At 49.0% G+C, this 23,895-nt stretch overlaps 2 protein-coding genes across 2 annotated transcripts; both read right to left on the reverse strand.

Annotated features, from left to right (window-relative positions):
• Nucleotides 1-2,634: 2,634 nt before the first annotated feature.
• On the reverse strand, nt 2,635-8,744 carry MCIDAS (multiciliate differentiation and DNA synthesis associated cell cycle protein). The gene is made up of 7 exons (XM_059919302.1): nt 8,628-8,744; nt 8,444-8,540; nt 8,172-8,263; nt 4,844-4,916; nt 4,066-4,277; nt 3,333-3,443; nt 2,635-3,075 (listed from the first exon to the last, which is right to left on the reverse strand). Exons 1-7 carry the CDS (start codon nt 8,742-8,744, stop codon nt 2,635-2,637), a joined length of 1,143 nt encoding a protein of 380 aa, XP_059775285.1.
• Nucleotides 8,745-12,981: 4,237 nt separating this feature from the next.
• Nucleotides 12,982-15,110, reverse strand: CCNO (cyclin O). Its single transcript, XM_059919303.1, has 3 exons — nt 14,736-15,110; nt 13,913-14,098; nt 12,982-13,467 (listed from the first exon to the last, which is right to left on the reverse strand). Exons 1-3 carry the CDS (start codon nt 15,108-15,110, stop codon nt 12,982-12,984), a joined length of 1,047 nt encoding a protein of 348 aa, XP_059775286.1.
• Nucleotides 15,111-23,895: the final 8,785 nt, after the last annotated feature.

Here is a 23,895-nt window from a genome sequence, read left to right on the forward strand (position 1 = left end):
CTGTTTAGAAACACTCCAACCATGTTATCTAAAATAATAATTCCTGTCACATCCTATCCCCAGACTCTGCTTTATTTTCTATATAACATGTTAATTGTCAGACATTATATACTATTTGTTCAGTATCTGTCTCCCCCACTAGAATGCATGCTTCATGACAGCAAGGAATTGGGTTTGTTCATGACTATCTCCTGAACACCTTGAACAGTGCCTGGTCCTATTTGAAATGAAGGAATTATTGGGATAATTTCAGGCTAACATGTCTTCCTGAGCTAGGCTAGATCACATAGCTGAATATAGGCTCAAAGAATCATGGAGACAATGGCTAAGATTTGGTTTAAAGTTGCTCTAACTGAGGTTTCCTACTAAATCAGCAACAAGCAGTACAAAGAATTCGCACCATGTAAGGAATGTAAGGACATAAATCAGTGGGCACAGCTCCCTTCATTGCTAGTATAAGCACTCAGTCATTGGGTGGTTAGCTTCCCAAAGAAGTGAGGAAAACACCAGGTCAAAGAAGCTCTGGTTTGTGGGCTCATTCAGCATGGGGAAGGCCGTAAAACCACCTACTACCACGCACAGAAGTCTTGATAGCTCTTGTAATTTTTAAAATTCCAGGCATAAGACAAATAGAAAAATACATATAGATAATTTTTTAAGTTTTCTGTCATTGAAGCTAATGCATTATGAAGATACTAACTGAGGAGTGGAGAGGAAAAGAACTTTTAACAAGCTGATTGTTTCTTGAAACAAGGGGTTTTGTTTTTGTTTTCTGTTTCTTCTGATGCTGAACTGTAGTAACTTTATATTTACGCTGACGAAAAGATTATGGGGGCTTCTTTGGTGGCAAAGTGGTTGGGAATCTGCCTGCCAATGCAGGGGACGCGGGTTCGAGCCCTGGTCCGGGAGGATCCCACATGCGGTGAAGCGGCCAAGCCCGTGCGCCACGACTACTGAGCCTGTGCTCTGGAGCCCGTGAGCCACAACTGCTGAGGCCCACGTGCCTAGAGCCCGTGCTCCGCGAGAAGAGAAGCCACCGCAATGAGAAACCCACGCACCGCAACTAAGAGTAGCACCCACTCGCCACAATTAGAGAAAGCCTGCGTGCAGCAATGAAGACACAACACAGCCAAAAATAAAAATAAATAAAATAAATAAATTTTTAAAAAAAAGAATTCTGAACCATCCAGTGTATTTTGTAAGAGTCCATTTGTTAGACAAAGTATGAGGAAATGTGCTCTATTTTATCACTTTCTTGTTTGTTTTCAAAATGGCCATTTAAATACAGATAACAGTTACACAGGACAAACTGGAGAAGCAGGTTCCGCCAGCCTGCCCAGCTCACCTGTTACCTGATCTCTCCATTCAGATGGCATTCGGATGGCAGAACCAGCAATGCGGTGTAACAGGGTTGGACACTTGCCCATGCTGAGCCCCCAAACGCAAGAAGCAGCCCTCTTGTTGAGAACTGTGGAGCTTAGGACAAATCACGACTTGACATACTCTATTAACAAAACTTCACAACAGAGTAGAAAAAGGAAGCCTACGCAAAAGGGGATAAAGAAAAGGCAAAGCGAAGGCACCGTATAACACCTAAGTTTTTCTTAGAAGATGAAGCCAAGAAATATAAAACATGAATGTGTACCCCAGTTTTATCCATGGAATTCAAATAGATAGTTTTACTTTTACCAAGGTTTCCACACTTGGTTTCTGCCCCCCCAAAATATGAACACCCTAAAATATGCACATTCTTTTTCATGTGGGATGTACCATTTTCTTAAAACAATGTGTGTTTCTTACTAAGTTTGCTTTTTCTGTGGTTATTCTGTCTAGACAAATAAAACTATACATAATTAATATAAACATTTATCATAAATCTTACAAAATTATGTAAATGATCATTACAAACAAACGTGTTTAGCACCTGTTTTGTCAATAACCCATCGACTCTGAGAATCTTCACCTTCCTCTGTTTTATTGCCTGCCCTAAGACAAGGGTTTAGGAATTCCTAACCCTAACCTCTCCTAATTTTTTATTCTGGCAGCTAAAATGAAAGATTCCAATCGTAACAAAATTAAGTGATAAGGGGAAGTGAGTGATGTATTGAAACGTTCACCCAGAGACCTGGCCTCTGGACCTACAATCTTTAAAAGACTAGCGAGAGCACTTGGAAGGTTCCCATGACGCTTCTCTTTGTAGAAAATTGCTTAACTTCTTAGAGCCTCCTTTTGCTTCGTATGAAAGTAGGGCATTATTATAATTATAAAATACCTAAGTGGTTTTTAGGTCCCTTCCAGCTCTAAAAAGTACGTAATTCAAAGCTGCTAAAAATAAATACTTTAAAAATTGACTGTGACATATAAGTGTATGTATACACATCCATATGCAAGCACACACACGCACATACACACACGGTTTCGCTGTGAAAAGGGGAGGGACTAGACAGTATTTTGTACCAGAATTTTACAGTGCATCAGTATCAAAACGTTTTTGTTCCTGAAAAAAAAGTTTCAGGCTGGCGTCGGCCCTGCAAGTGGAGTTCTTCTGAGAAACCAGGTTTCAGCTACTCCCGTTTAGCCTACAGGGGCTTCAGTTTGGATAGAAGGCAGTGTTTCGGAGGACCACATCCCAGCTCAACTGGGGACCCAGCGGAATTTGTAACCCCCGTTGGCTGTCCGGATGGTGAAGGCATTGCCCTGGGGGAAAGCGAGGGTACGGATGGTGCTGTGGCTGCGGATGGAGGTGCTGAAGGAGCCGCCCTCCTCCAGCTCACTGTGGCTCAGGTTCAGCGCGCTCCGGCTGCAGTCTGTGCGCAGCCCCCGGAAGGCGCCGTGCAGGTTCCCGGGCCTGCCGTCCGTGCTCGGGGGCTCGGGCTGCAGCCGAAGCCGCTTGGGATCGCGGCTCTGCAGCGCTTCATCGCAGCGCTCAGAAATCTCCCTCAGGATGGCGTCCACTTCCGCGCAATCCTGCCCCGCAGCGCTGAACAACTCCTCCAGGCTCCTTTTGGAAGTCGCCTTGAGCAGGATGGGCTCGGCTGCCGCCCCGCAATCCCGGGACTGTGTGATCATCAGCTTCTACAAAAAGATGGGGAGGAGCGCCGCCCTGGGGCCATCCGGACTCGCCTCGTGCTGGGCGCTCAAAGGAGACCTGGGCGCACTTCGAACTGCGCGACTCGGCCGACTTAGGCAACACCTGCAAGTGACTCAGCGAGCTCCCAGCGGTCCTCTCCGTTCCCCGACCTCCGCCGGCTCCCAACACCGGGAGCTGGGTGGGAGGTGCACAGAACATTTCCGACTTCCTGCAGTGTTCTACACGCGCGCGCCCCACTTACATCCAGCACCGAGGCCAGGTGCCGTGTCCGACTGGCGAGTTCCTTCAGTTGCACGTTCCGCTCCTTCAGTGAGGCGATCTCCTCCTGTTTCTGGGTCAACGTCACGTGCAGCTGCAGGAGGAGACCCAAACATTCAGGGATAGGCTACCCTGCTCGGTCTCGCCTGTACACTCTTCATAAATTGAACCCAGATCCTAACGTCTAATTAGAAACTGGGGCCCCAAGGAAGTTTACACTGGTGAGAATGATAATTTTATTTATTTGTTTGTTTGTTTATTTATTTATTTTTACAGAGCACTTAGACAAAATGTTTCTCAGTTAATCCTCAGTGTAGCGGTGAGGAGTGCTGACTTGGGCAACAGGCAGATACAGAAGTTCAACCTTCCTATAAGTCAGTTTCCTTATCTGTAAAATGGGGCTGGTAAAAGTATCTAGCTCAATGGCTGTGAGTAATTCATGAGAAAAGTAAATTGGTAAGCACAATACCAGGCATATAGAAAGCCTTCAGTAAATATTGGTGGCCCTATTAAAAATCTGGTGGGTAAGATTATTCCCACTTCGTGACGTTGTAAACTGAGGTAGAACCAGTGGAGCAACAGCAGCTACGTAAACTCGTCCACTGGTTCTAACGTCCAAGGGGGCTCATTCCCGCTCCTGCAACTCCGCTTCCTCCCGGGGCCCCATGCCCTGCCCCCGCCCCAAGGACTCCTGGACGCCAGCCCAGTGTCCCTACTTGGTTATTCTCCACGAGTGCGTCCCCCAACGCCCTCTGGTTCTGGTCGGCCACCTCCTTCCAGTACTGCTCTGGCGGGGGCACGTCGGGAGGGCGCAGCGGCGGTGACTGCAAGGCTTGTGGGGAGAGACAGGGACCAAACGGCAGTACGTCGCAAGGAGAGAAGGGGAAGTCTCCGCCCGCCAGGGGAGGCGACATCAAAGAGGATGAGTCTGATGAAGAGGAAGAGAGGGAGCTGGGTTTGCAGCCTCAGACTCGTGCCCAGCTAACTGCAGGGACAAAATATCACGCGGCTGTAGGGTTTACGTGATTTTTCTTTATTAATAAAGCACCCCTCACTCTGCAATCCCTACGATCCCCAGGCTCTTCCTGATATCCTCTACATACACAGCAGGCGCTCAATAAATGCCTGTTGAGATGATCTGAACTGAATTTCCACGGTGGCCAGGTCAAACTTGCCTGAAGTCACACGAATGCCCTACTCTGCACACTCCTGTCACTCAGCGTCTTCCAGCCCACATCACAGCGTAGGGTTCTCTCTCCCAGAACTCACATGGGCAAACTGAGAAAGCGCTATAGATCCAGCGACTCATCTTCTCCATTAGGAAAAGGGGGGGGGGGGTTAAATATGGATGAGCCAGACCCTTTGATGAGTTGCTGGCGAGTCGTTGACAGGTACAGGGTTTACCACTTTCAGGACCACGAAATCCGAACTAGTCAGATTTGAGGGGTAGAGGACACCCCCGCCGTTATTTAACTGCAAAGAGATTGCACTTGCCTGCAATGAGATCATCCACGGTGTCTCTGAAATCCTGCAGATCGAAGTCCGCTGCCGTTTGCAGGGAGTGGTTCTGAAACAAACCAGAGGTACCAACTAGTTAATGTTGAGTCTGGCGGGTCTGGAACACTTCCTAGACCGACAGTTAACCCCCCGGGCTCGATGGCAGGTCTGCATGCACTCGCGTTCGCAGCGGAAACTTGTACCTGAAAATCAAAGCCCTGCCCGAGACACGGAATCCAGCAGGCCTGCACTGCCATGGTGGGGAGAGGGACGCACGAAGCGGGGACCCGGTCGCGAGGGTCCTGCCGGGCGCTGAAACTGCGCGCTGCTGCGTCGCGCGTCGGTCCTGCTGCGCGCAGCACAGCCGCCCCGCGCCCGGCCTCTGGCAGCCTGCACAGTCCGGCGCCGCCTCATTGGCCGGTCACCAGCCAACCAGGCGCGTTGCTAGTGCGCCCGCAGACCTTCAGCCCCGACTTACCTCCCACAGGCCAAGGAGCCACAGCTCTAAGAGCTGAGAGCCTGGCGTACGGACACACCGTCCTTCCTCCCAAGACCCGCCAGCGTGCAGGGGCATCCAAAGCAGTAACTCGAGTCCGCGTATCCCGCCAAGGCTCAGTCACAACTAAACCACCTCTCCCCACACAGAAAGAGAAAAGGTAGGCGAAGATATGAGGGGCCAGGGATGCTATGGAAAGTGCTTCTGTTCAGCACGCAGCAGGCGTGGACCCTCTTGCTCTTCTGTTTCTCAAAAAGTTGGAGTTGACTTTTCCCGTACGGCGTGATGCATCACCAGCATCTTGGACTGGACACACTCCTCGGTTCCTGCAATGTGCCTGGGTGCGTGAGACGGAAGGAGACTGTAAAAGGCTGGTGACCAGGAAACTTCTTATTCCCTTAATTCGTGGACAGAGTTGACACAAACTTTTACATCGAGTCTCTCTGTTAATTCTCACACCAATGTAGGAAGCAGGCAGGGCCCAGGAAGTGACTCCTCCCACGATGGAGAAGCTGAAGCGCAGAGAAATCGCGTTGTCGAAAGCCACCCAGCTCTGAAATAGTGAAACTGGAGCTTCTGCCCCAGAATGCTGGTGCCTATTTCAGTCCTCTTTCCTCTATACCTCATTGCCTCTAGCTTTTATTTCTCTTTTAGGAAAGCCTGGTTTCCAATGAAGACAGTTCTGGGAAGGGGAAAGAAGCCTCTCAAGGAGCACGGTGTGATGGGTGCATCCAGTATGCCCATCAGAAATATCTATTCTACTGATTCCACTATTATCAATTTTTTTATTCCTTTGGGTTAATCATATTCTTCTCCCAAACACCCTTCTTTACTATTCAGATACTTCTGAGAAGAGGAACTTATTCTGACTCTAACTTCAAAGAATGTACAAGTATCAGTTTCCTTCAGGGAGGAGAGCTTCAACCAGGGATACCTCTAGCACCAGTTAAGAAATGAGTCTGTAAGGGGAAGGGAGCTTAGAAAGGAAAGACTGAGGGCCCCAGACAAATCCTGAAGCACAAGTTCTTCCCTGGTTGAAGGAGTCAGAAATGAGACATTTCCCAAGGGCTAAAAGGTCTCCCTCTCAGTAGAGAAAAGCCCTTACCATGAGGAGACTAGAGGCCAACTCAGGGACAGGCACCCAGGAAATGCTTCCTCCTGTGCTATCCCAGGTCTTAGCCTATTCTGGACCTCCAACACTTGTAGAGCACTTCCTCTCTCTGTCCACTTTCCCCAACAGGAAGGAGAAATGTAACCAGAGTGTGCACTGGCCAGGGGGTTCCCCCACAGAATCTTACCCTAGGGATATATCTCCTTCTGTACCAGTTCTGCCTTCCCGCGGGAAAAATCCTGGACCTCTTGCTTGGGCCATCGGGCATGAGCTCTGTCCTTGAAACTTTGAATCCTATCTTCCCAATTAGGTAAAAACCTGGCATTTCTCCAACACAAACAGCAGCCAAAAAACAAAAACAAAACAAAACCAAAAAACTTAACGCAGAGCGTGATGTCAAATTTAGGTTCTGTATACATAAGCAAAAATTCAGCAAGAGCCTGCTTGGTTTTGTTGTTGTTGTTGTTTGGTTTGGTTTGGTTTGGCTTTTTTCTTGCAAAATAAACATGTTGGAGTAAGGGCGTGATGTAGCCCTCTGGGTCCGTTGAAAGATTCTTATGTATTGTCTTTTTTCATTTGAGCATCCAGACCCTAAAAGAACAGGAGAATGGCCTTTGCAGGGCAATTCCCACTCTTACCTGTTGCCTTTACAATCTCTGCTCTCAGTTGCCACCTACCCTGAGTCTCCTTAGGCTCTATCCCAATTCTAAGAGGCACTTAGAGAGGCCCTGGGAAGATTTGCTCCACCACACCAACCCCAGTTGTAGGAGGTAGTCATTTCCTCTGGAGAGTTCTGTACTTGGTCTGTTCCCCTTGAAACCTCATATCCCCAGCACGTGCTGCCAGGAACCTGGAACTGACACCCTTCCTGGAGGTTGCATCTAGCTATTCATATCCATTCATATGCATCGATGGATGCATTCATATCCATCGATGAGGCAGGCTTCTGGCCTCCCAGACACCAGTGCTGGGAAGCGCCATCATCTGGCTGGGGAGTCTCAGCCCTGGCAAGTGGTAGAAATGGGATGCAAGTAAGAAGATAGGTTTTTGGGGGGAAATGCCTCTTTGCCCCATGGGAGTAAGTGACAGCAGCCTTTGCAGGGGGCGAAAAGGACTTTTATAAAGTACCCAACTGCTGAAGGGCCATCTCTGTAGAGAGCAACGTTTTCAGTCAGATTTCTTCGAGTCATCTGTCACTCTTCCCACTTCCTCCAAATGTAAATTCTCTTCGTTTTTTCCAGTCTTGATCGAGAAGTTATTCTCCGATCTCCACACTCCTTAGACATCCAGGGAATGAAAATGGTTAATGAATGGCCTGGAAAGGCATGTTGGGAGAACAGATAGGTGCCCAGAGAGCAACGTTGCTCCCATCTACCCACCTGGTCCCTCAGTGCGCAACCTCCACGTTGCTTTATCGCAGCTCCAAGGAATAGATGGGGAGGGGAATGGGAGACCCGTCTGGCAGGGGAGCCCTCCAGATGAGCTTCCCTGTCCAGAGTTGGTCAAAACAGTTCTGAGAATGCGGCCACCGTTAACATACTAGGAGGGAGGAGGAAGTTCTAATCCTCGAGGCTTGGATTTCTGCAGGACATCTCCCCCCGCTAGCCAGATGTGTCTGCGCTCCCCACCCAAAAGGATTCTTTGAGGCAACTTGAGAACTGACTCCCGAATCGAAGTTTGGCCTTCGAGAGGCCGCGAGTTTCCGCCAGGAGAGGTACCTGTGAGGCGGCCGAATTACCGCTAGGCGGCGCGTCGGACCCGAGTAACGAGGAGCAGTCAGCGAGGTCCTGCAGGTCTATGGTGGTGAGGGCTGCGCGGGGAGAACCGGAGACACGCGCCGGGCGGACCCTAAGCCTCCCCGCAAGGGCTCGCCGCTGGCATCGCTGCCAGGACTCCGAAACCCCAGGGAGAAAAGCTATTCTGAGCCCCGCGCGCCCCACCCACCTGGCGTGGGGAACCCGAGGGGTCGCGCAAGGACCACCGGTATCACCTGGTAGCGCAGCGGGATCGGCGTCTGGGGGATCCTCGTACACCGACACCGGGCTGCTGCCGCTGCTACCGAGAAAGAGCTTCCGCCCAGGGGCGAACTAGCCGGGCACAGAAACGGTGAGCGCGGGTCAGCCCTCACTGCCGGGAGTGTGAGGACCCTGCCCGGCTCCGTTCCGCGGCCCCACCTTCCTCTCCAGCTTCCCGGGCTTGCCGAACGGCCGGCCTCGCGGATCCAGCATCCTATTGGGGCAAATGCTGTCGAAGGCCCGGCGACCTGCCGCGGTGCCCCCGCACGCCTGCATCCTGCCTCCCCGCCCGCTTCAGGCCTGGAGCCCCGCGTCGACTGCTCGGAGGCGGCGGCCGGGCCGGGATGGCGACCCCACACCCAGGGCTCCCGAGGCTCTGAAGCCGGCCAGAAGTCGGGGAGGCGCGTGGCCGGGGTGGGGCTAAGGGGCGACTGTGAAGGTGCGGAGGGAAGGCGGGGTGGAGTAGGAGGACCGCCGCGCGGGCGGGGCGGCTCGCGCCTGAGCGCCAGTGGTGGCGCCTTCAGCCCGGGACAATCTGTGCGCGGGCGGAGGCGTTAAAACCCAACCTGGCAACGCGGCTTCCCCCGGGAGCCGCGAGCGCGGGGCCCGGGCCCGCGAGCGCTCTTTTGGCTCGCGTTGGCGCCGCAGCCTCCCGGCCACGCCATAGGAAAGGAGAGGAGGGGAGGACAACCCCTACTGGTCCCTAGCGCTGGGTACCGCCTTTCCGCGTACAGACAGCGGGAATGTGGAAAAGTTAACGATTCTTATTTCATTTTCTTCCCACGCCAGCCACAAGGCACGAAACAAACTTGGAGTGTCAACTGCCAAAGTCAGACCCCGGCGTTTGCCCCGCCATGTAGGATTTGCTGGGGATGTATTGTAGAAGTCCAGCAGGGACTCCCCAGAACAGCCCCAGATTACGGAAGTCCCCTCCCCCAAGGCTAGGGAGCCCTCCTGGTTTTGACATCCACTTGGTCTGATGCCTAGAGCCCCGCTCCGTACCCCTACCCGGCACTTTCTCAGGCAGCAGCAGCTGAGCACAGCCTTTAAAAAAGTGGGTCACACATGTCCACTCGAGGCATTTGGTCACTCTCTGTACAACCGGCCTTGCTTGCTCAGCCGGAGTCTTGGCTCCTCTTCCCAAGCCGGAAGCCTCGCCCAGGAAGGGGCATCTCTAGATCCTTGGGTGAGGGGTCTCTTTCAGGACCACTCTCATATCCATACAGTTTGAAAAATCATCTGAAATTGAAATCTTTGTGACCCCCTATTGGGCACCTTAAATTGGTGCCTTACACCTCATAGGAGTAGTGAAAGATCCTCTTTTATTTGCACCTATTATCTGGATTAATAAACAAGATCCCCCTAACAGTGATGGAAAGCAATCCAATGATATAGTTAGAATAGACTTAGAGACTCTCTGAGCCATCTATAGATGCAGGAACCCAGTGAAGTCAGCCAGCTAGAGTTGGTGTGGTGTCGCTGATGGTGAGGAAGAAGCTCTGGCTTTAGGGTCAGAACCCAGGCTCCACCAGGTACCCGAACCCCAGTTCTTTTGGAAAAACATAGCACTAACTTCAGAGGAGTTGCTGTGAAGATGAGATTGTTTATGTAATACGACTGGTGCTTGGTGTGGATAAATTAATGTTGCTGTTTTGAGGCGCCTTTTCAGCTGCACCTCCAGCCTCCCACAGCCTCTTGCTGGCTTTGTCTCTTACTTCCTCTGGTTCCTGAGTAGCCTAGCCACTAGTCAGTACATTTCCCATCCCTATCCTTAATGACTTCCCAGTCTGTAAAAGGAGTGGGGAAGCTCTTAGCTGAGTTTTGGGGAGATTTTTACACATGGCAAGATCCAAAACAGGCCCATTTTCCATCAATGAGTTACACATGGGAGTAGGAAAATATGGGCAGTGTGCATAAAAATGTACAATAGATTGTCTGTGGCAACAGGAGCTGGAATAGCATGATTACATGATTCCTGGTCTGGATGAGTCTGGAACCAAATCACCCATATCAATCTTAGCTGAGTAAAGGCTGGTGAAGACAACTCCCCCCAAAATCACTCTTTTGCAGAGGTACCCCATCCCCTAATAGCCAGGCTGAGAGCTCCAGATATTTTGGAACTTGGAACAGATGATATGATTTTCCTCCTCCTTTTCACCATCACAGACCAGCATTTCCTCAAACAGCTCGGGGATCACCACTTCCCTCTCCCTGAGCCAAGGAGGAGAAAGTTCCTGGAGAGCTTAGCATATCAACATATCAGGAGAGTAGGGTTCGTAAGGTGCTCCTGTCTCTGGAGAGTACTTGGGTGCACAAGAAGTGCAAGGAAGTTTCTCTAAGTATGTTTTGAGTTTGCTTTTTATCTGGGCCATTTGTCATACATTTAGATTTATTCTAAATGCAGTAGAACATGACTGAGTTTATTCCGCCAAAAGTTTATTTTTTCAACCATACAGAAAATTTGAAAAACACAGTACAATGAACAACAGTAACATTAACATTTTCCTGTATTTGCTTTCTGTTTTTTCACCGAGTTTTTTTTTTTTCTGTGTAACTCCTCCCCCACACCCCATCACTGTGCAGGCTGCCACCAGCCTTTTTTTTTTTTTTTTTTTTGGCTGCGTTGGGTCTTTGTTGCTGCCCGCAGACTTTTCTCTAGTTGCCGCGAGCGGGGGCTATTCTTCTTTGCCGTGCGTGGGCTTCTCATTGCAGTGGCTTCTCTTGTTGCAGAGCACGGGCTCTAGGCGCGCGGGCTTCAGTAGTTGTGGCTCACGGGCTCTAGAGCGCAGGCTCAGTAGCTGTGGTGCACGGGCTTAGTTGCACCGCGGCATGTGGGATCTTCTCGGACCAGGGCTCGAACCCGTGTCCCCTGCATTGGCAGGCGGATTCTTAACCACTGTGCCACCATGGAAGCCCCTAGCCTTCTTGAAGACTTGCTATGTGCCAGGCAGGACCTGTGCTGAGGGGTTTGTAGAGAACATCTCATTAAATCCATACCTCAACACTACCAGGTAAATGCTACTGTTACTCTCATTTTTACAGGAAAGACTTAAGCACAGATATGTGACTTGCTTAAGGTCACACAGCAAATTGACTCCAGAGTCCAAGTGTTTAAGCACTACTTTATACTACCTCATAGCAATCTCATAATAGCTTCATAATAGCCCCGCTATCAGTTGGCGGTTGGGCTCAGAGAGGTTAAGAAATTTGCTGGAGGTTACAGATTCAGGGTCTACAGCAGATTCACAACAGTGAGAATGAAGATGATGGGACAGCTGTGGAGTCACAGAACTCCAGCAAGCCTCTGTCGCATTTCTTGACTCACTTTTCCCATCTGTAAAATGACTCCTGTAACATGACTGGAGGCAAGGACTGTACTGGCTCTCCAAATATGTTCTCCATAATCCCTATTAAATGGAGGGCACTGAACAGATCACTTGTCCCACACTTACCTTGGGAAGAGAGGTTTTTTTTTTTTTTTTTGAGCATTTCCAGAAACCTGTAAGTGGAGGAAATTGAGCATGTGGCAGAGGGTGGAACTCTGGACTCAGATCACCTGCCCTCACATCCTGGCTGCTCCACTGTTGTTTAACCTCTCTGTGGCCCAGTGTCCTCCTCTGAAAAATGGGATAATAGACTCTGCCTAGTAGAACTGTTGAAGGATTGAAATAATGAATGCTGAACACTGTGCCTGGTACATGTAAGCACTCAATGATAGCCATGATTACTAGTGCACCATTGTTACCATGGGCTCACACATAGTAGGCGTTAGACAAGAGAGAACTGTTCAACCATGTGATTGCAGGATAAATGGACTCAATTTGCAATGGCCATAACTGCCTGCAAAGCCTTCATTTTCCCACATCTGGCAGTTGTCAGGGTAACTCTTGGTTGCCCCAGCTAGTGGGAGTGTGCAGTCCCCAAAGCTTCTCAGCCTGGGATCTTCTGCACCAGCAGTGTGCCCCCTGGCCCCGCTAGACAACATCGACTGCTGTGGGTTCTTTTCAGCCTCACACCCCACCTCGCCCTTTGAACCTCTAGGAGTGAGCAGTCCTCAGCCTCCTAACAAGGTCACCAGTTACAGGCCAACCAGTGACCCTGACTCGCCTTGTAACTGGAACCTCGGTCTACAGGAACCTCTCCAGACCTGGTGTTCCCAAACAGAGATGCCTGGGGGGAGGGAGGAGCCCTCCATGGTTACTGACCGCCTCTATTCCCGGACGGCCTTCACCTTCCCTCTTCGTGGACAAACGCTCGCATTGGTAGTATTCAGACAAACCACCGCAGACAGCCTGTTTACTGGGGAAAGACTCGTCTCTTCTCTTGTGCGCTGTTAGTAAAATAAATAAACAATGAAACGCTACAATCGTACACTATTTACAACCTGCAGGATGACCTGGTGACCAAGTGGGAGGCCTGAACCCCTCTCTGTGGGCCAATACTGCATTCTTTCAAAGCAATGGGAGAGGTCCAGCAGCCAGGCCAGGGGATCAAAGGAGACCAAGGGTCTACTTCATTTCAAGCTCGGGGACAGGCTGCACTTCTCGCAGATCTGGAGGGGCACTATGTGAGTCAGGGACGTTCTGTTTATGGCCACCAGTAGCTGCAGCTTGCCCAGGCAGTCCTGCAGCGCCGCCTCGGGGTGCCCGCCCAGGCGCAAGTCCATCGGGCGAGGGAACTGCAGCATACGGTCTGCCAGCGCCAGGCAACAGATGGCCAGCAGGGAGGGGGTGTAGCTGGTGAAAGCGTAGTCAGCCAGGCTCAGCTCCGCCACCCCTCGCGCCAGGGCTTGCGCTTCCAGGGCTTCGGAGACCTCTGCCTGCCCGGCCTCCACGCGTGCGTGCGTGAAATGCTCCAGGAAGAAGCTGATGGTCGGCGCGCCCAGGCTGAAGTGCAGTTTGTGCAGCACGATGCACTCGAGGTTGCAGAGCTGCTGCCGGGAGAAGGCGCCGCAGCACAGGGCCAGGAGCTGCTTCACGCGCGGCGGGTGCACCTCCACCTGTAACACAGGGGCGCTCATCCCTCGCTTCGCAGCATCCAGGGCCGGAGGCCCACCCAGTCTCACACCCGGGAGAAAACCAGGACTTCCCCCATCCCTTCCAGCGAGATATTTGGGGCTTCGCCTCTCCATACTTCCACCGTAATCATCTGGGGTGTCCTTCCAGCGCAACGCTGAAAACAGGTTTGAGAAATTTTGAAGATTTTTTTTTTTCGGAGACTAGAATAGAGGGGCTACAGAGAGCTGTTGACACGTGGCCTATTTCTTTGGGGGCTGGGTGAAAGGATTGTTCGTTTTGGGGGGAATTCTGTAGTTAAGGCTGTGGGGCATGTAAGTTTGCAAAATGAGTTCAGGGAACCCAGCACTCAACCGTGTGCGCTGAACAGCCGGGCGGCCAGAGAGCGGCCGGGAGTCTGGCTGGCCCCGAGACGCCGCGTGGAGGTACCTGTTTGCAAGCGATGAGCAGGGACGTGACCCCGAGCAGCTGGAAGCAGTCTGCAGCCACAGGCGTGGTGATAAGGAAGCGGTCCAGAGTGTTCACCGTCAGGCACAGCGACTCGAAGGAGAGGCCGAACTGGCGGTGCACGGGGATTAGCCAGCTGAGCAGCTTACAGCGGGATTCCGCCGTTACCTGCCGGAGGGAGGAGGGAGGCGGGCCAGCTGAGCCTAAGGCTGAGAGCGGCTGTGGAAGGGACAGGGCACGAAGACCTAGGGAGCGTCCCCGGAGGGAGGCAGGAAACAGAGGAAAAACCTAAAGGCGCTGGAAACGGAGAGAGGTGGGCAGCGCTGCTGCGGAAAGAGCACAGGCAGGACTAGGAGCCAGGACGCCGGGATTCGTGCCTGGCGCCGTGCCGAGCGCCGGATACACGCTACCTCGTGTAATCCTCTCAGCAATCAGCGGGGGGCAGGGAGGTCACCACTTTGCAAATGCAGAAACAAGTTTAGGATCGTGAAGTAACTTGCCGGGGTCGGTAGGAGTCTGGACTCGAACCTAGAAACTGTCTTAACTAATCTGCATTCTACCGTGTCCCTGCTAAACAGTTTGGAGACTTCGGGCAGGTCACTTAAGCCGTCTAGGCCCCGCTTTTCTCCATCTGTAAAATGAGGCTGGTGGCCCGGCCCTCCAAAGCCCCTTCCCGCTGGGACCGGGGGTGGAAGCCGGGCTGGCGAGGGCCGGGGCGCCGCGGAGGGCAGACAGAGCAGAAAAGGAGAGAGCCCGGGAGAGGAAGAGGAGCGGCGGTGGAGAGCTGGCTCTACCAGCGCCTCACTTGTGGCTGCCGCGCCAATGACTCCCGCGGGTGGTAGTGGCTTTCCCGCGCCTTGCGGAAGGCGTAGCAGCTCTGACCGTAGTCGCGGAAGGTCTGTAGATCTAGCTGCACCAGCTGCTGGGCAGGACCGGGTAGGGGGCTGCAGCCTCCCGCCGCGGGGCTGTCTGCGCCATCCGAGCCGGAGCTGGGGGACTCGAACAGGTCGCAGACGCCAGAGTCTCCGGGTAGCGGGCACGGGTTCAGCGGCTGCAGCGGCTGCTTCCTCCGGAGGCGTGGGCGCCTGCTCTTCTTCACCGGGGCACGGAGGTTCTGGTCGTCCCGCCTCCCAGCCCGGGCGGCGGGGCTCATGGGGCTGGTGGGGCAGGGGGTCACCATGATGAAGCCGGGTGGCCGTTCTCCGACTCCCCGGCTGCGGTGGTGTGGACACGCGTGCGCAAGAGGGCGAAGAAGGCCAGGCCTGAGCCGCGGCGAGCCCATAAGTACTCTGCCTGCAGGTTGCCTCAGCCACACCCCCGGCTTCTCACTGGCTGAGCCCAGAGCGGCACGAAAACCGCGCTTTCCCGGCTAAAGACCCGCTTCCGAGCGCGCTGCTGGCACACTCAGCTACCCGGGTCTGCAAGGCGGAGGAGGGGCTACAGCGCGCAGGGCGCACTCGCGTTGCGCGGCCCGCTCCGTGTGCATCCCTTGTTACCCGGGCAACTGAGCTCGGGTTGCGGCAGGAGCTGAGCGCGCGCGGCGTGGGGTAGCGGTGGGGTGGGGCGGCAGCTAGGCCAGGTGGACGCCGGATCCAGATGAGGGAATCTAACCGCGCCCGAGAAAGAGATTCCCCCGGGGGGTATCTCCTCGTCCTTGGCCAGATGGTTTTGACAAGTGCGAACACCTTCTATGCCGGCTGTAACCAGGTCGGTAATTTTGTAAAGGCCCTCTTCCGAGCTCCAGACGAAGGCTCCAGCTAGAATTCTGTCAGCACAGACGTTTTCTTCCGTGACCCATACGAACAATAATTATAATTCAGTTGCGTTTGTGATTTTCGTTTTAGGCAGGACCTGAGGAGCCGGTATCCCTCCTTCCGCCGGGCTGGGGAGCACAGCCTCCGCAGGTTCCTCGATGCTGCTGCGTATCTAGGGGCCAGTCCAGCCAGCCAGCCGGTATTCGTGCTCCAAACAGAAGACTGCCCGAGGAACCTCCAGCAGCAGGTCTGCAGCCCTGTGATATTTTCTCCGCACTTTCCCCTCAAACCAAGTAAGCTGCAGCGGTTTAAGAACTTATCATTGTTGGAGGGTTGCATTTCTAGCTTTATTAAATTGCTCACCGCCTGCTATGTTCTAGGTCATTAGCTTCTGACCCCCTGCCCCGCGCGGCCCAGTCTTTCTCGGTTATTCCCTGCTTCCTGTTTCCGCTCCTTCAAAGTGGAAGTTTCCTTTGAGGAAGCTTCCTTCAGAAGCCTACGGAAGTAGAGCTGGAGGGGGGGCGGTGAGAGAGACTGGACTAGACCTGGCAGCTTCCTGTTCTAGTAGAAGCGGCAGCCCTTCTCCGGCCTGAGTGAATCTCCCTCGGGCTCAGACCCTTCAGGAGAAGGGGCACAAGTAACATCTAGTCAGCCTTACAGGCATCTCCCAGCGGCAGAAAGCCCACATACCCTCCGGCTGATGAATTTTGCAGAGGTGCTCGAAGAGGTGAGTTACTAGGTGCTGTTTGGCGAGCAGGTTCAGCCATTTTTCATTCCAGAAGAAAGCTGACAAATATATGTAATCAAAATGTAAATCCTTGTCTCCAGAAATTTAGCGGAGTGTGAGGTGGTGTCTTCTAGAGATTCAGGTAAAAGAGAAGGGACAGATTTCGGGTTCCAGTCAGTGTTACTCCTATTTTCCTGTAATTCTGAGCAAGGTCTTTAGTCTTCAGACCTAAATAATGTCATTTATAACATGAGAGATTAGCTAAGACTTACCTGTATTTCAAAATACAGATGCCAGGCCTCCCTGTCTCCTCTCAGGCAATTGTTGGGGAACTTTTACAGGAGGAGCAATTAAATCTGTGGAGTGGAGTCAGGTATCAGACTTCTTCTTTGAGAGGGTGTCTAGGTGAGGAGGAAGGACCTAAGAATTCTGATTCTTTAAATTGGCCCAGACGGCCATGTGGTATGGTGGGAAGAGTGCACAGTCAACTCCTCGGGTTAAAATGGTCGCTCTCTTTGATTGGTCATCTTGGGCAAGCTGCTTACCTTCTCTGAGCCTCTGTTTCCTCACCTGTTAGTTGTGGATATTAATACTTGCCTTAAGAGTCAAGTGAAATAGGTGTGAAAACGCAAAGTCCTTTTTTGAATATTAGATAGTGGGGTCACCTTAAAATTGTCATTGGGGAGTCGACATTATCACACTGGAGATATTCTGAAAAGCAGTACCATCATTTTATCCACCTGTGGACAAGAGGCTAGTGGTACCTTGTTGAAAAGGCTTTGTCCTCCCAGAGAGTTTGCCTGCTGTTAACTCGTAATAGGGGGACCCTGAGCTTTGGCCTGATGGCTCTATTCCTCAGTACTTGTGGAATGCCTGCCATGCCAGGTCTAAAACAGTTAGCAAGGCTGTCTGGGCCCTGTCCTTGCAGAGCTATCACTGTAGTGGGGGAAACAAAACCACTTGTCATACTTTTTAAATTACTGAAGTGTGATAAGGGTTATGATGGAGGATATCCCGGGTGTGCGGTTGACAGATGAAATACAGGACTCCAGTTAAATTCAAAAGTCAGATAAATAAGTGTTTAGTATCTCAAATATTGCATAGTACCTATTATACTAAAAACTCATTCGTTGTTTATCTGAAATCCAAATATTGCATGGGGCATGCTTATGCTAGAAGAGTATTTATTGTTTATCTGACATTCATATTTAACTGGACCTCCTAACCTCTGGCAGTCCTACCTGGGGCCTTGGGGGCCCATATTAGAAACAACTGGCCTGGACTGGAAAGGCTTCCCAAAGCAAGTGGTGGTTAAGCGAAGATAGAAGGATGGGGGTGGAAAGAAGATAAGAGGGAGATTTGGCCGCAAGTATTTAAAATAGAGAAACAGGATGTGGGAAGGTCTGGAAGCATGATTCCTGGGACATTCTAGGGCCTATCTGATGCAGAATGGCTGGAACACAGAGTTGGGGGGGGGGGGAGGGAGGAGAAGAAACAGGGGAGATAAGAGATAGTAGCTAATATATAAAACTTCTTATGTGCCAGGGATTGTGTTGTGCTTTTTATATGTATATATTATACTCACTTTATCTTCCCAACTCTATGAGATGGATTCTATTATTATCCCCATTTTACAGAGAAGAAAAACTGAGGCATAGACAGGAAAAGTAATTTGCCCAAGGTCATGCAGATAGTAAATGGCAGAACTGGATTCAAATGGAGACAGCCTAGCTCTTTGCTCCATAATCACCATGCTCTACTCCTTCAGTAGCAAGATCGTGCAGTTCCTTGTAGGCTACATTAAAGGTTTAGACTTTACCTGAAGCGACTGAAGATGCTTGACCAAGGGAGAAACACGATCTGTCTTTTGTTTTAAAAATTAAAAAATTACTCTGATATGTGGAAAATGGATTGGAGGAAAAGAAACTGGAGGCCTTTAGGTACAGTATTTGTGGTTCAAGCTAAGGGCATTTTATTTTCCCTATGAAGGGTCTTTAAAATTAATTTCTGTTTTTTAATCTTTCTGGGACCAGGGCCCAATGCACCTTAAAGGCACTAGGCAAACCTAAAATACTTTAAAAATGTAAAACCTAATTAAACCCAGGCTGCTATGATGAAAGCTGCTTAGCCACGATTTGACACTGCTTATTTTCAGGTGTTGTTTATGAAATCTGCAAGTGAGTATTAATATAATGGAACCAACCTTGTCTTGTTCTTTATTTTTATTTTTTCCAGTTTAGCACTTTAGCTTCTGTCAAAGCCCCTACCCTCATGCTGCCCCAGGTCTAGGGTTGGGGGACTGAAGTAGGAAGATCGCATTTCCTGACAGTACCTTGTTTCAGCAAACAAAGCAAGTGGGTTGCTACTTAGATATGGACAACTTTGTTGGCACCTCACATGGTCTTTAAACTCGGTTTTGATGTCACTAAAAATACTTGCTTAAGACTCTATTTTCTATTAATGTATTTAAGTGCCCAAATTGAGAAGTATTTAAGGTACTTGAAATCAGACAAGTTTTGCTGGTATTTAGTAAACAAAGGGCAGGAATTTTCAGCACATTTTAAAAAGCCAAACATTTTACTTACACGTCTAAATGTCCACAGGCATCCACACCTGGGGAAAAGGCCATCTCTTTGTTACCTGCCTTCCTGGTGCTTTGCCAATTACCAGTTCATTAAGGGTTCAGTACACATGCTCAAGTGCATTGCTTCTCCCTTAGTGCATACGTGTACTTTTTCTCCCAACTCACATCCACCTGTGGCAATCTGCCTGGCACAGGTGGTAGCATGTAATGGTTAAGAGCTTTGGCTCTGGAGTCAGACTCCTTGGGTTTTAAGCCTGGGTATGCAGTACACAAGCTCCGTAAACATGGGCAAGTTACTCAACCTTTTTATTCCTCAGTTTCCCCAGCTGTTAAAAAAAAAAATGAGGTAGTAAGAGTATCCCATAAAATTGTTGTGCGGATTAGATAAAGCATATAATGTGCCCGCATAGTACTCAATATGAGTTATGTGCTGCTATAATTATTGAGTTTTTCCAGCTGAGGTATGTGGGTTATTTTGCCATCCAGGGTGGCTGAGGAAAATAATACCTGTCATCCAGTTTGTTGATACGTATAATATATGTATTACATATATATAATATCTCATATGTATCTGAATTATACGTTGATATATGTTTATAGCTGTAAGGAGCAAGGAGGCTATTCATACTACAGTTCCACTGGACTTAATTTGAGATGTGAGGCGGGTCTTTGGAGTGTTGAACTAAAGATATAGCCCTCCAAATAAGCATTACCTGGGCTAACATTTAAGAAATTTTACTTCTGTAAAGTGTATGTCTTTTTGCCACATTCAGATGCTGAATTCCAGCTATGAGAAGGAAGATGTAATATAGGGTTGGGAGGTTCTCCAGCAGCAGCCTGTCCTTCCAGGGCCTGGATCAGAAAAACTAAAAGAGTAGTAAGCACAGTAGCATAATTATGCTTGAGGCCAACCCAGGCCCCAGCTCTCTTGAAATCTAGGAGACTAAGTGACTTGCTTCAGTGAGCCTTCAAAGCATTTCCTCAAACTGTGATTGTAGTCTGATACTCACTCTGCTGTTTTCCTTTTAGATGGTGGGGTTGCGCATGTAGACTCAGGGGTATCAGGAGGGAACAGCCCTTCTAGCACTGTGGATATAACATTTAGGGTGTTGACATTTACTTATGAAATAGTCAAGATGTTGTTTTACTATCAGACTTGTTTTAGGAATGTATTATGTAGCTTTATTGAGCTACTACCAGTGTATAGAGAGCAGAGTCTTACTTGAAGACTGAGGTCATTCCTGGTGTTGTTTGCTTGGAGAAAAGGTGTGCCTTCCCCAAAAGAAACCACAATAAGGGGGAAATTTTTGGTAATCTGCAAGAAGGAAATGTTTCTCTCTTGTGCTTGTACCCCCAGGTAGTGAGGTGTCTAAGGAGATTTGCTCATGATGGTAGATGTTAAAGTGGCATGCCTCAGATTTTGTGATATTCTCAGAATGGGTAATTATGACACAAAACCAAGAGACTATAAAAGATTGATAAATTTGATTATGTAAAAGTAAAAAAAATGTTTTTACAGGGAAAGATGTATTTTCAGTCAAAACTGGAAAAATACTTGTAACTTATGTCACAGACTTGAGCCTAATTTTCTTTTTTTCATGTTTTATCTGTGTTAGCTGTTTCTTTCCTTTTTTCTTAAGCCCAATTTTCTTAAAATCTAAAGAACTTCTTTAAAATCAGTAAGAAAGAGTGGCAATCTAATAGAAAAATGAGCAAATGTTTGAATAGATAGTCCACAGGAAAATGTGTCTCATACGAAAAGATGCTCAAATTCACTCATAATAAGAAAAAATGCAAATTAAAACTATCATGAGATATTATTTTGCACTTAATCTGATTGATAAAAGTCCAAACCTTTGATAAGAGGATATAGGGGAATAGGGCCTCAATATATTGTTGGTGAGAGTGTAAATTGGTACAACCATTTTGGAAGACAATTTGGCAAGATCTGTAAACATTTATAAAAGGATACTTATTGCAGTATCCTTGTTAAAAGCAAAATATTGATTGTCTTCAATAAGGGACATCTAAAAAACAGAATATTGTGTAGCCATTAAAAAGAATAACGAAGAAGCAACATGGATGCAACTAGAGATTATCATACTAAGTGAAGTAAGTCGGAAAAAGAAAGACAAATACCATATGATATCAGTTATACGTGGAATCTAAAATATGACCCAAATGAACCTATCTATGAAATAGAAACAGAATCACAGACATAGAGAACAGACTGGTGGTTGCCAAGGGGGAGGGTATTGGGGGAGGGATGGAGAATGGGAGGTTGGGGTTAGCATATGTAAGCTTTTATATATAGAATGGCTAAACAACAAGGTCCTACTGTATAGCACAGAGAACTATATTCAGTATCCTATGATAAACCATAATGGAAAAGAATATAAAAAAAGAATATATATATATATATATGTATAACTGAATCACTTTGCTGTACAGCAGGAATTAACACAACATTGTAAATCAACTATAGTTCAGTTTAAAAAAAAGAATGAGGAAGATGTTTATGGACTGATAGAGAAGATTTTCAAAATAGAGTGTTAAATAAAACAAGAAAAGGGAGAGGGACTCTTTACTGTATACCTTCACCTAACTTCTGAATTTTGAACTATGCATATGTGTTATCTGTTTTTAAATGCCATTTTTCATATGCAGATGAGCTGAAAGTTAGAAAGCAGGGCCCCTAGGAGAGGCCTGAAAAGTAGCAATAGCTCTCATGTGGACATTAGGAAAGAGTGGGTAGAATAAAAGAGGGCATGGGTACTCTGGGAGCAAAGTTGTATTGCTTCATATGTGAGACTTTTGTTTTGGAACTTGGTTTATATCAGGGAACAGAACTGACAAACATCCCTGCCTTCATGGAGCGTATATAGGGTGGTGGTACAGGGAGAAACAAACCATATAGGGACTGGGGCATTGAGAGTCCTGGCATGCAGGTTGCAGGATTAAATAAGTTGGTCAGATAAAGCTCACTAGGAAGTTTTGAGCAGAGACCTCTAGGAAGTGGGGGAGTTGGCCAGGTGGGCATCTGGGGGAAAAGCATCCTAGCCAGATAAAATAGCCAGTACAAAGGCCCTGAGGCACGAGCAAACCTAGCGTGAGGAGGAACAGTGAGGAGCGCAGTGTAGTGAGTTGGAGTGAGGGGATTAGCAGGTGAGGTAAAAAAGGTAATAGAGGCACATCTTGTAGGAGCCTGTTATTGCCAGCATTCGCTGCGTTCTTATGCTTTGTTAGGCTGCACTTTTATTTGCTGTAGCATTTAATCATCACCTGAACCATATGAGCTAGATACAGTTATCGTCCCCATTTTACAGAGGAGAGACTCTTTAGAGAGATTAAGGAGCTTGCTTGAAGATTCACAGCTAGTAAGTGGAATACCAGGCCTTAAACCCGAGTCTGTGATTCTAGTCTGGACCTTTATCCTGATGCTGTTCTGTGTTTATGAAGTGCTAAGGGAGAACTAAGGGAAGGCTTTGAGTGCACCCTTGGGCCACTGCGTTGAAGGAGGACAAAGCTGAGGGGATAGAGCCCCCAGAAGAAGGAGGTGCCCACATGGTCAGAGCTAGTTGCGCTTTCTCATGATAAACCTTGGAGGCTCTGCAGTCTGGTTTAGCAGGCCAGCCAGAATTGTCTTGCCCAAGTATGTGCCTAGAGGTTCAAGCTGAGCTAGAATTGAGAGCTTGGGAGAGGAAGCAAGGCTTTGAGGCCAAAGGAAGTGTGAAGCCATTTGGAGTGTGATGAGCACAGACTGTGTCTGATTCCTGTGACTCAGCCACCTCTTAGGAGGTGATCGTGTAACGAAGTGACTGTTCACTTAGCTTCTCAGAGAAAGCACGGGTACCGAAAAGATGAGTTTAAATTGTCTGGAGAGGGAATTCCCCGACAGTCCAGTAGTTAGGACTCCTTGCTTTCACTGCCGAAGACCTGGGTTCAACCCCTGGTCGGGGAACGAAGATACTGCAAGCCGCAGCGTGGCCAATAATTAATAAATAAATAAATACAGAAGTTAATTGTCTGGAGGGTGTAAGTTCTGCTATCTAGTGGCCTTGCTAGGAGTAGGAGGTCTCAGAAAGCAGGCTGACCTGAGGAGTGAGGGAAGTTGGCACCTTTGTTCTTTAGCCGAGACTTACTGCCTGTTAAAAAGTGCAGCTTTCTTCCCACCTTCCATTCCTGGTGCAAACAGTGTTTCACATGAAGCAGCAGATCAAAGACAATCACTAAAGGAAGCTTTTACTTTTTTATTTTTAAAAATATTTATTTATTTATTTGGCTCTACCGGGTCTTAGTTGCAGCATGAGGGATCTTTGTTGTGGCATGTGGGATCTTTAGTTGCGGCATGTGGGATCTTTAGTTGTGGCATGTGGGATCTTTAGTTGTGGCATGTGGGATCTAATTTCCTGACCAGGGATCGAACCCCAGCCCCCTGCATTGGGAGCGTGGAGTCTTAGCCACTGGACCACCAGGGAAGTCCCTAAAGGAAGCTTTTAAAGAGTTGTCTTGTTACTTGAATATAACTGTACCTGAACACTGTAGTTGTCTGTCTCTGCTCCTCCACAATCACTATTTAATGAACACCTACTAAGTGCTGGGCATTGCTCTAGATCTGCAGCAGTGGTAAGACACACAAGGTCATATAGAGGGAGGAGAGGGGAGGTTGAAAGTAAAACAATAAAATATAAACGATAGCAGGCCATGGTAAGTTCTCTGCAGAGATTTTAAAGTGTGCTGGCCTAGAGTGTGAATGGGTGGCCACTTTAAACTGGATGGTCAAGAATGCCTCTTTGAAGAGAGTTCTCACTTCATGTGTTGCTAAGGTCAGGATATCAGTCTTTTTCTTTTAATGTTGTGCAAATCCAGTGCCTAAGTGGGATTTCTCATAATGTTGCTT

Source organism: Balaenoptera ricei, chromosome 3 (genome assembly GCF_028023285.1).
Source record: "Balaenoptera ricei isolate mBalRic1 chromosome 3, mBalRic1.hap2, whole genome shotgun sequence".
Taxonomy (NCBI): Eukaryota; Metazoa; Chordata; class Mammalia; order Artiodactyla; family Balaenopteridae; genus Balaenoptera; species Balaenoptera ricei.

Coding starts and splice junctions, on each gene's coding strand:
- MCIDAS (XM_059919302.1), bottom strand. CDS start 8,744: ATGCAGGCGTGCGGGGGCACCGCGGCAGGTCGCCGGGCCTTCGACAGC. Junction 8,541..8,627: donor CCGGGAAGCTGGAGAGGAAG/GTGGGGCCGCGG, acceptor GTGCCCGGCTAG/TTCGCCCCTGGGCGGAAGCT. Junction 4,278..4,843: donor CGTGGATGATCTCATTGCAG/GCAAGTGCAATC, acceptor CCTCTTCATCAG/ACTCATCCTCTTTGATGTCG.
- CCNO (XM_059919303.1), bottom strand. CDS start 15,110: ATGGTGACCCCCTGCCCCACCAGCCCCATGAGCCCCGCCGCCCGGGCT. Junction 14,099..14,735: donor CATTGGCGCGGCAGCCACAA/GTGAGGCGCTGG, acceptor TCCCTCCGGCAG/GTAACGGCGGAATCCCGCTG. Junction 13,468..13,912: donor TGCTCATCGCTTGCAAACAG/GTACCTCCACGC, acceptor CCTGTGTTACAG/GTGGAGGTGCACCCGCCGCG.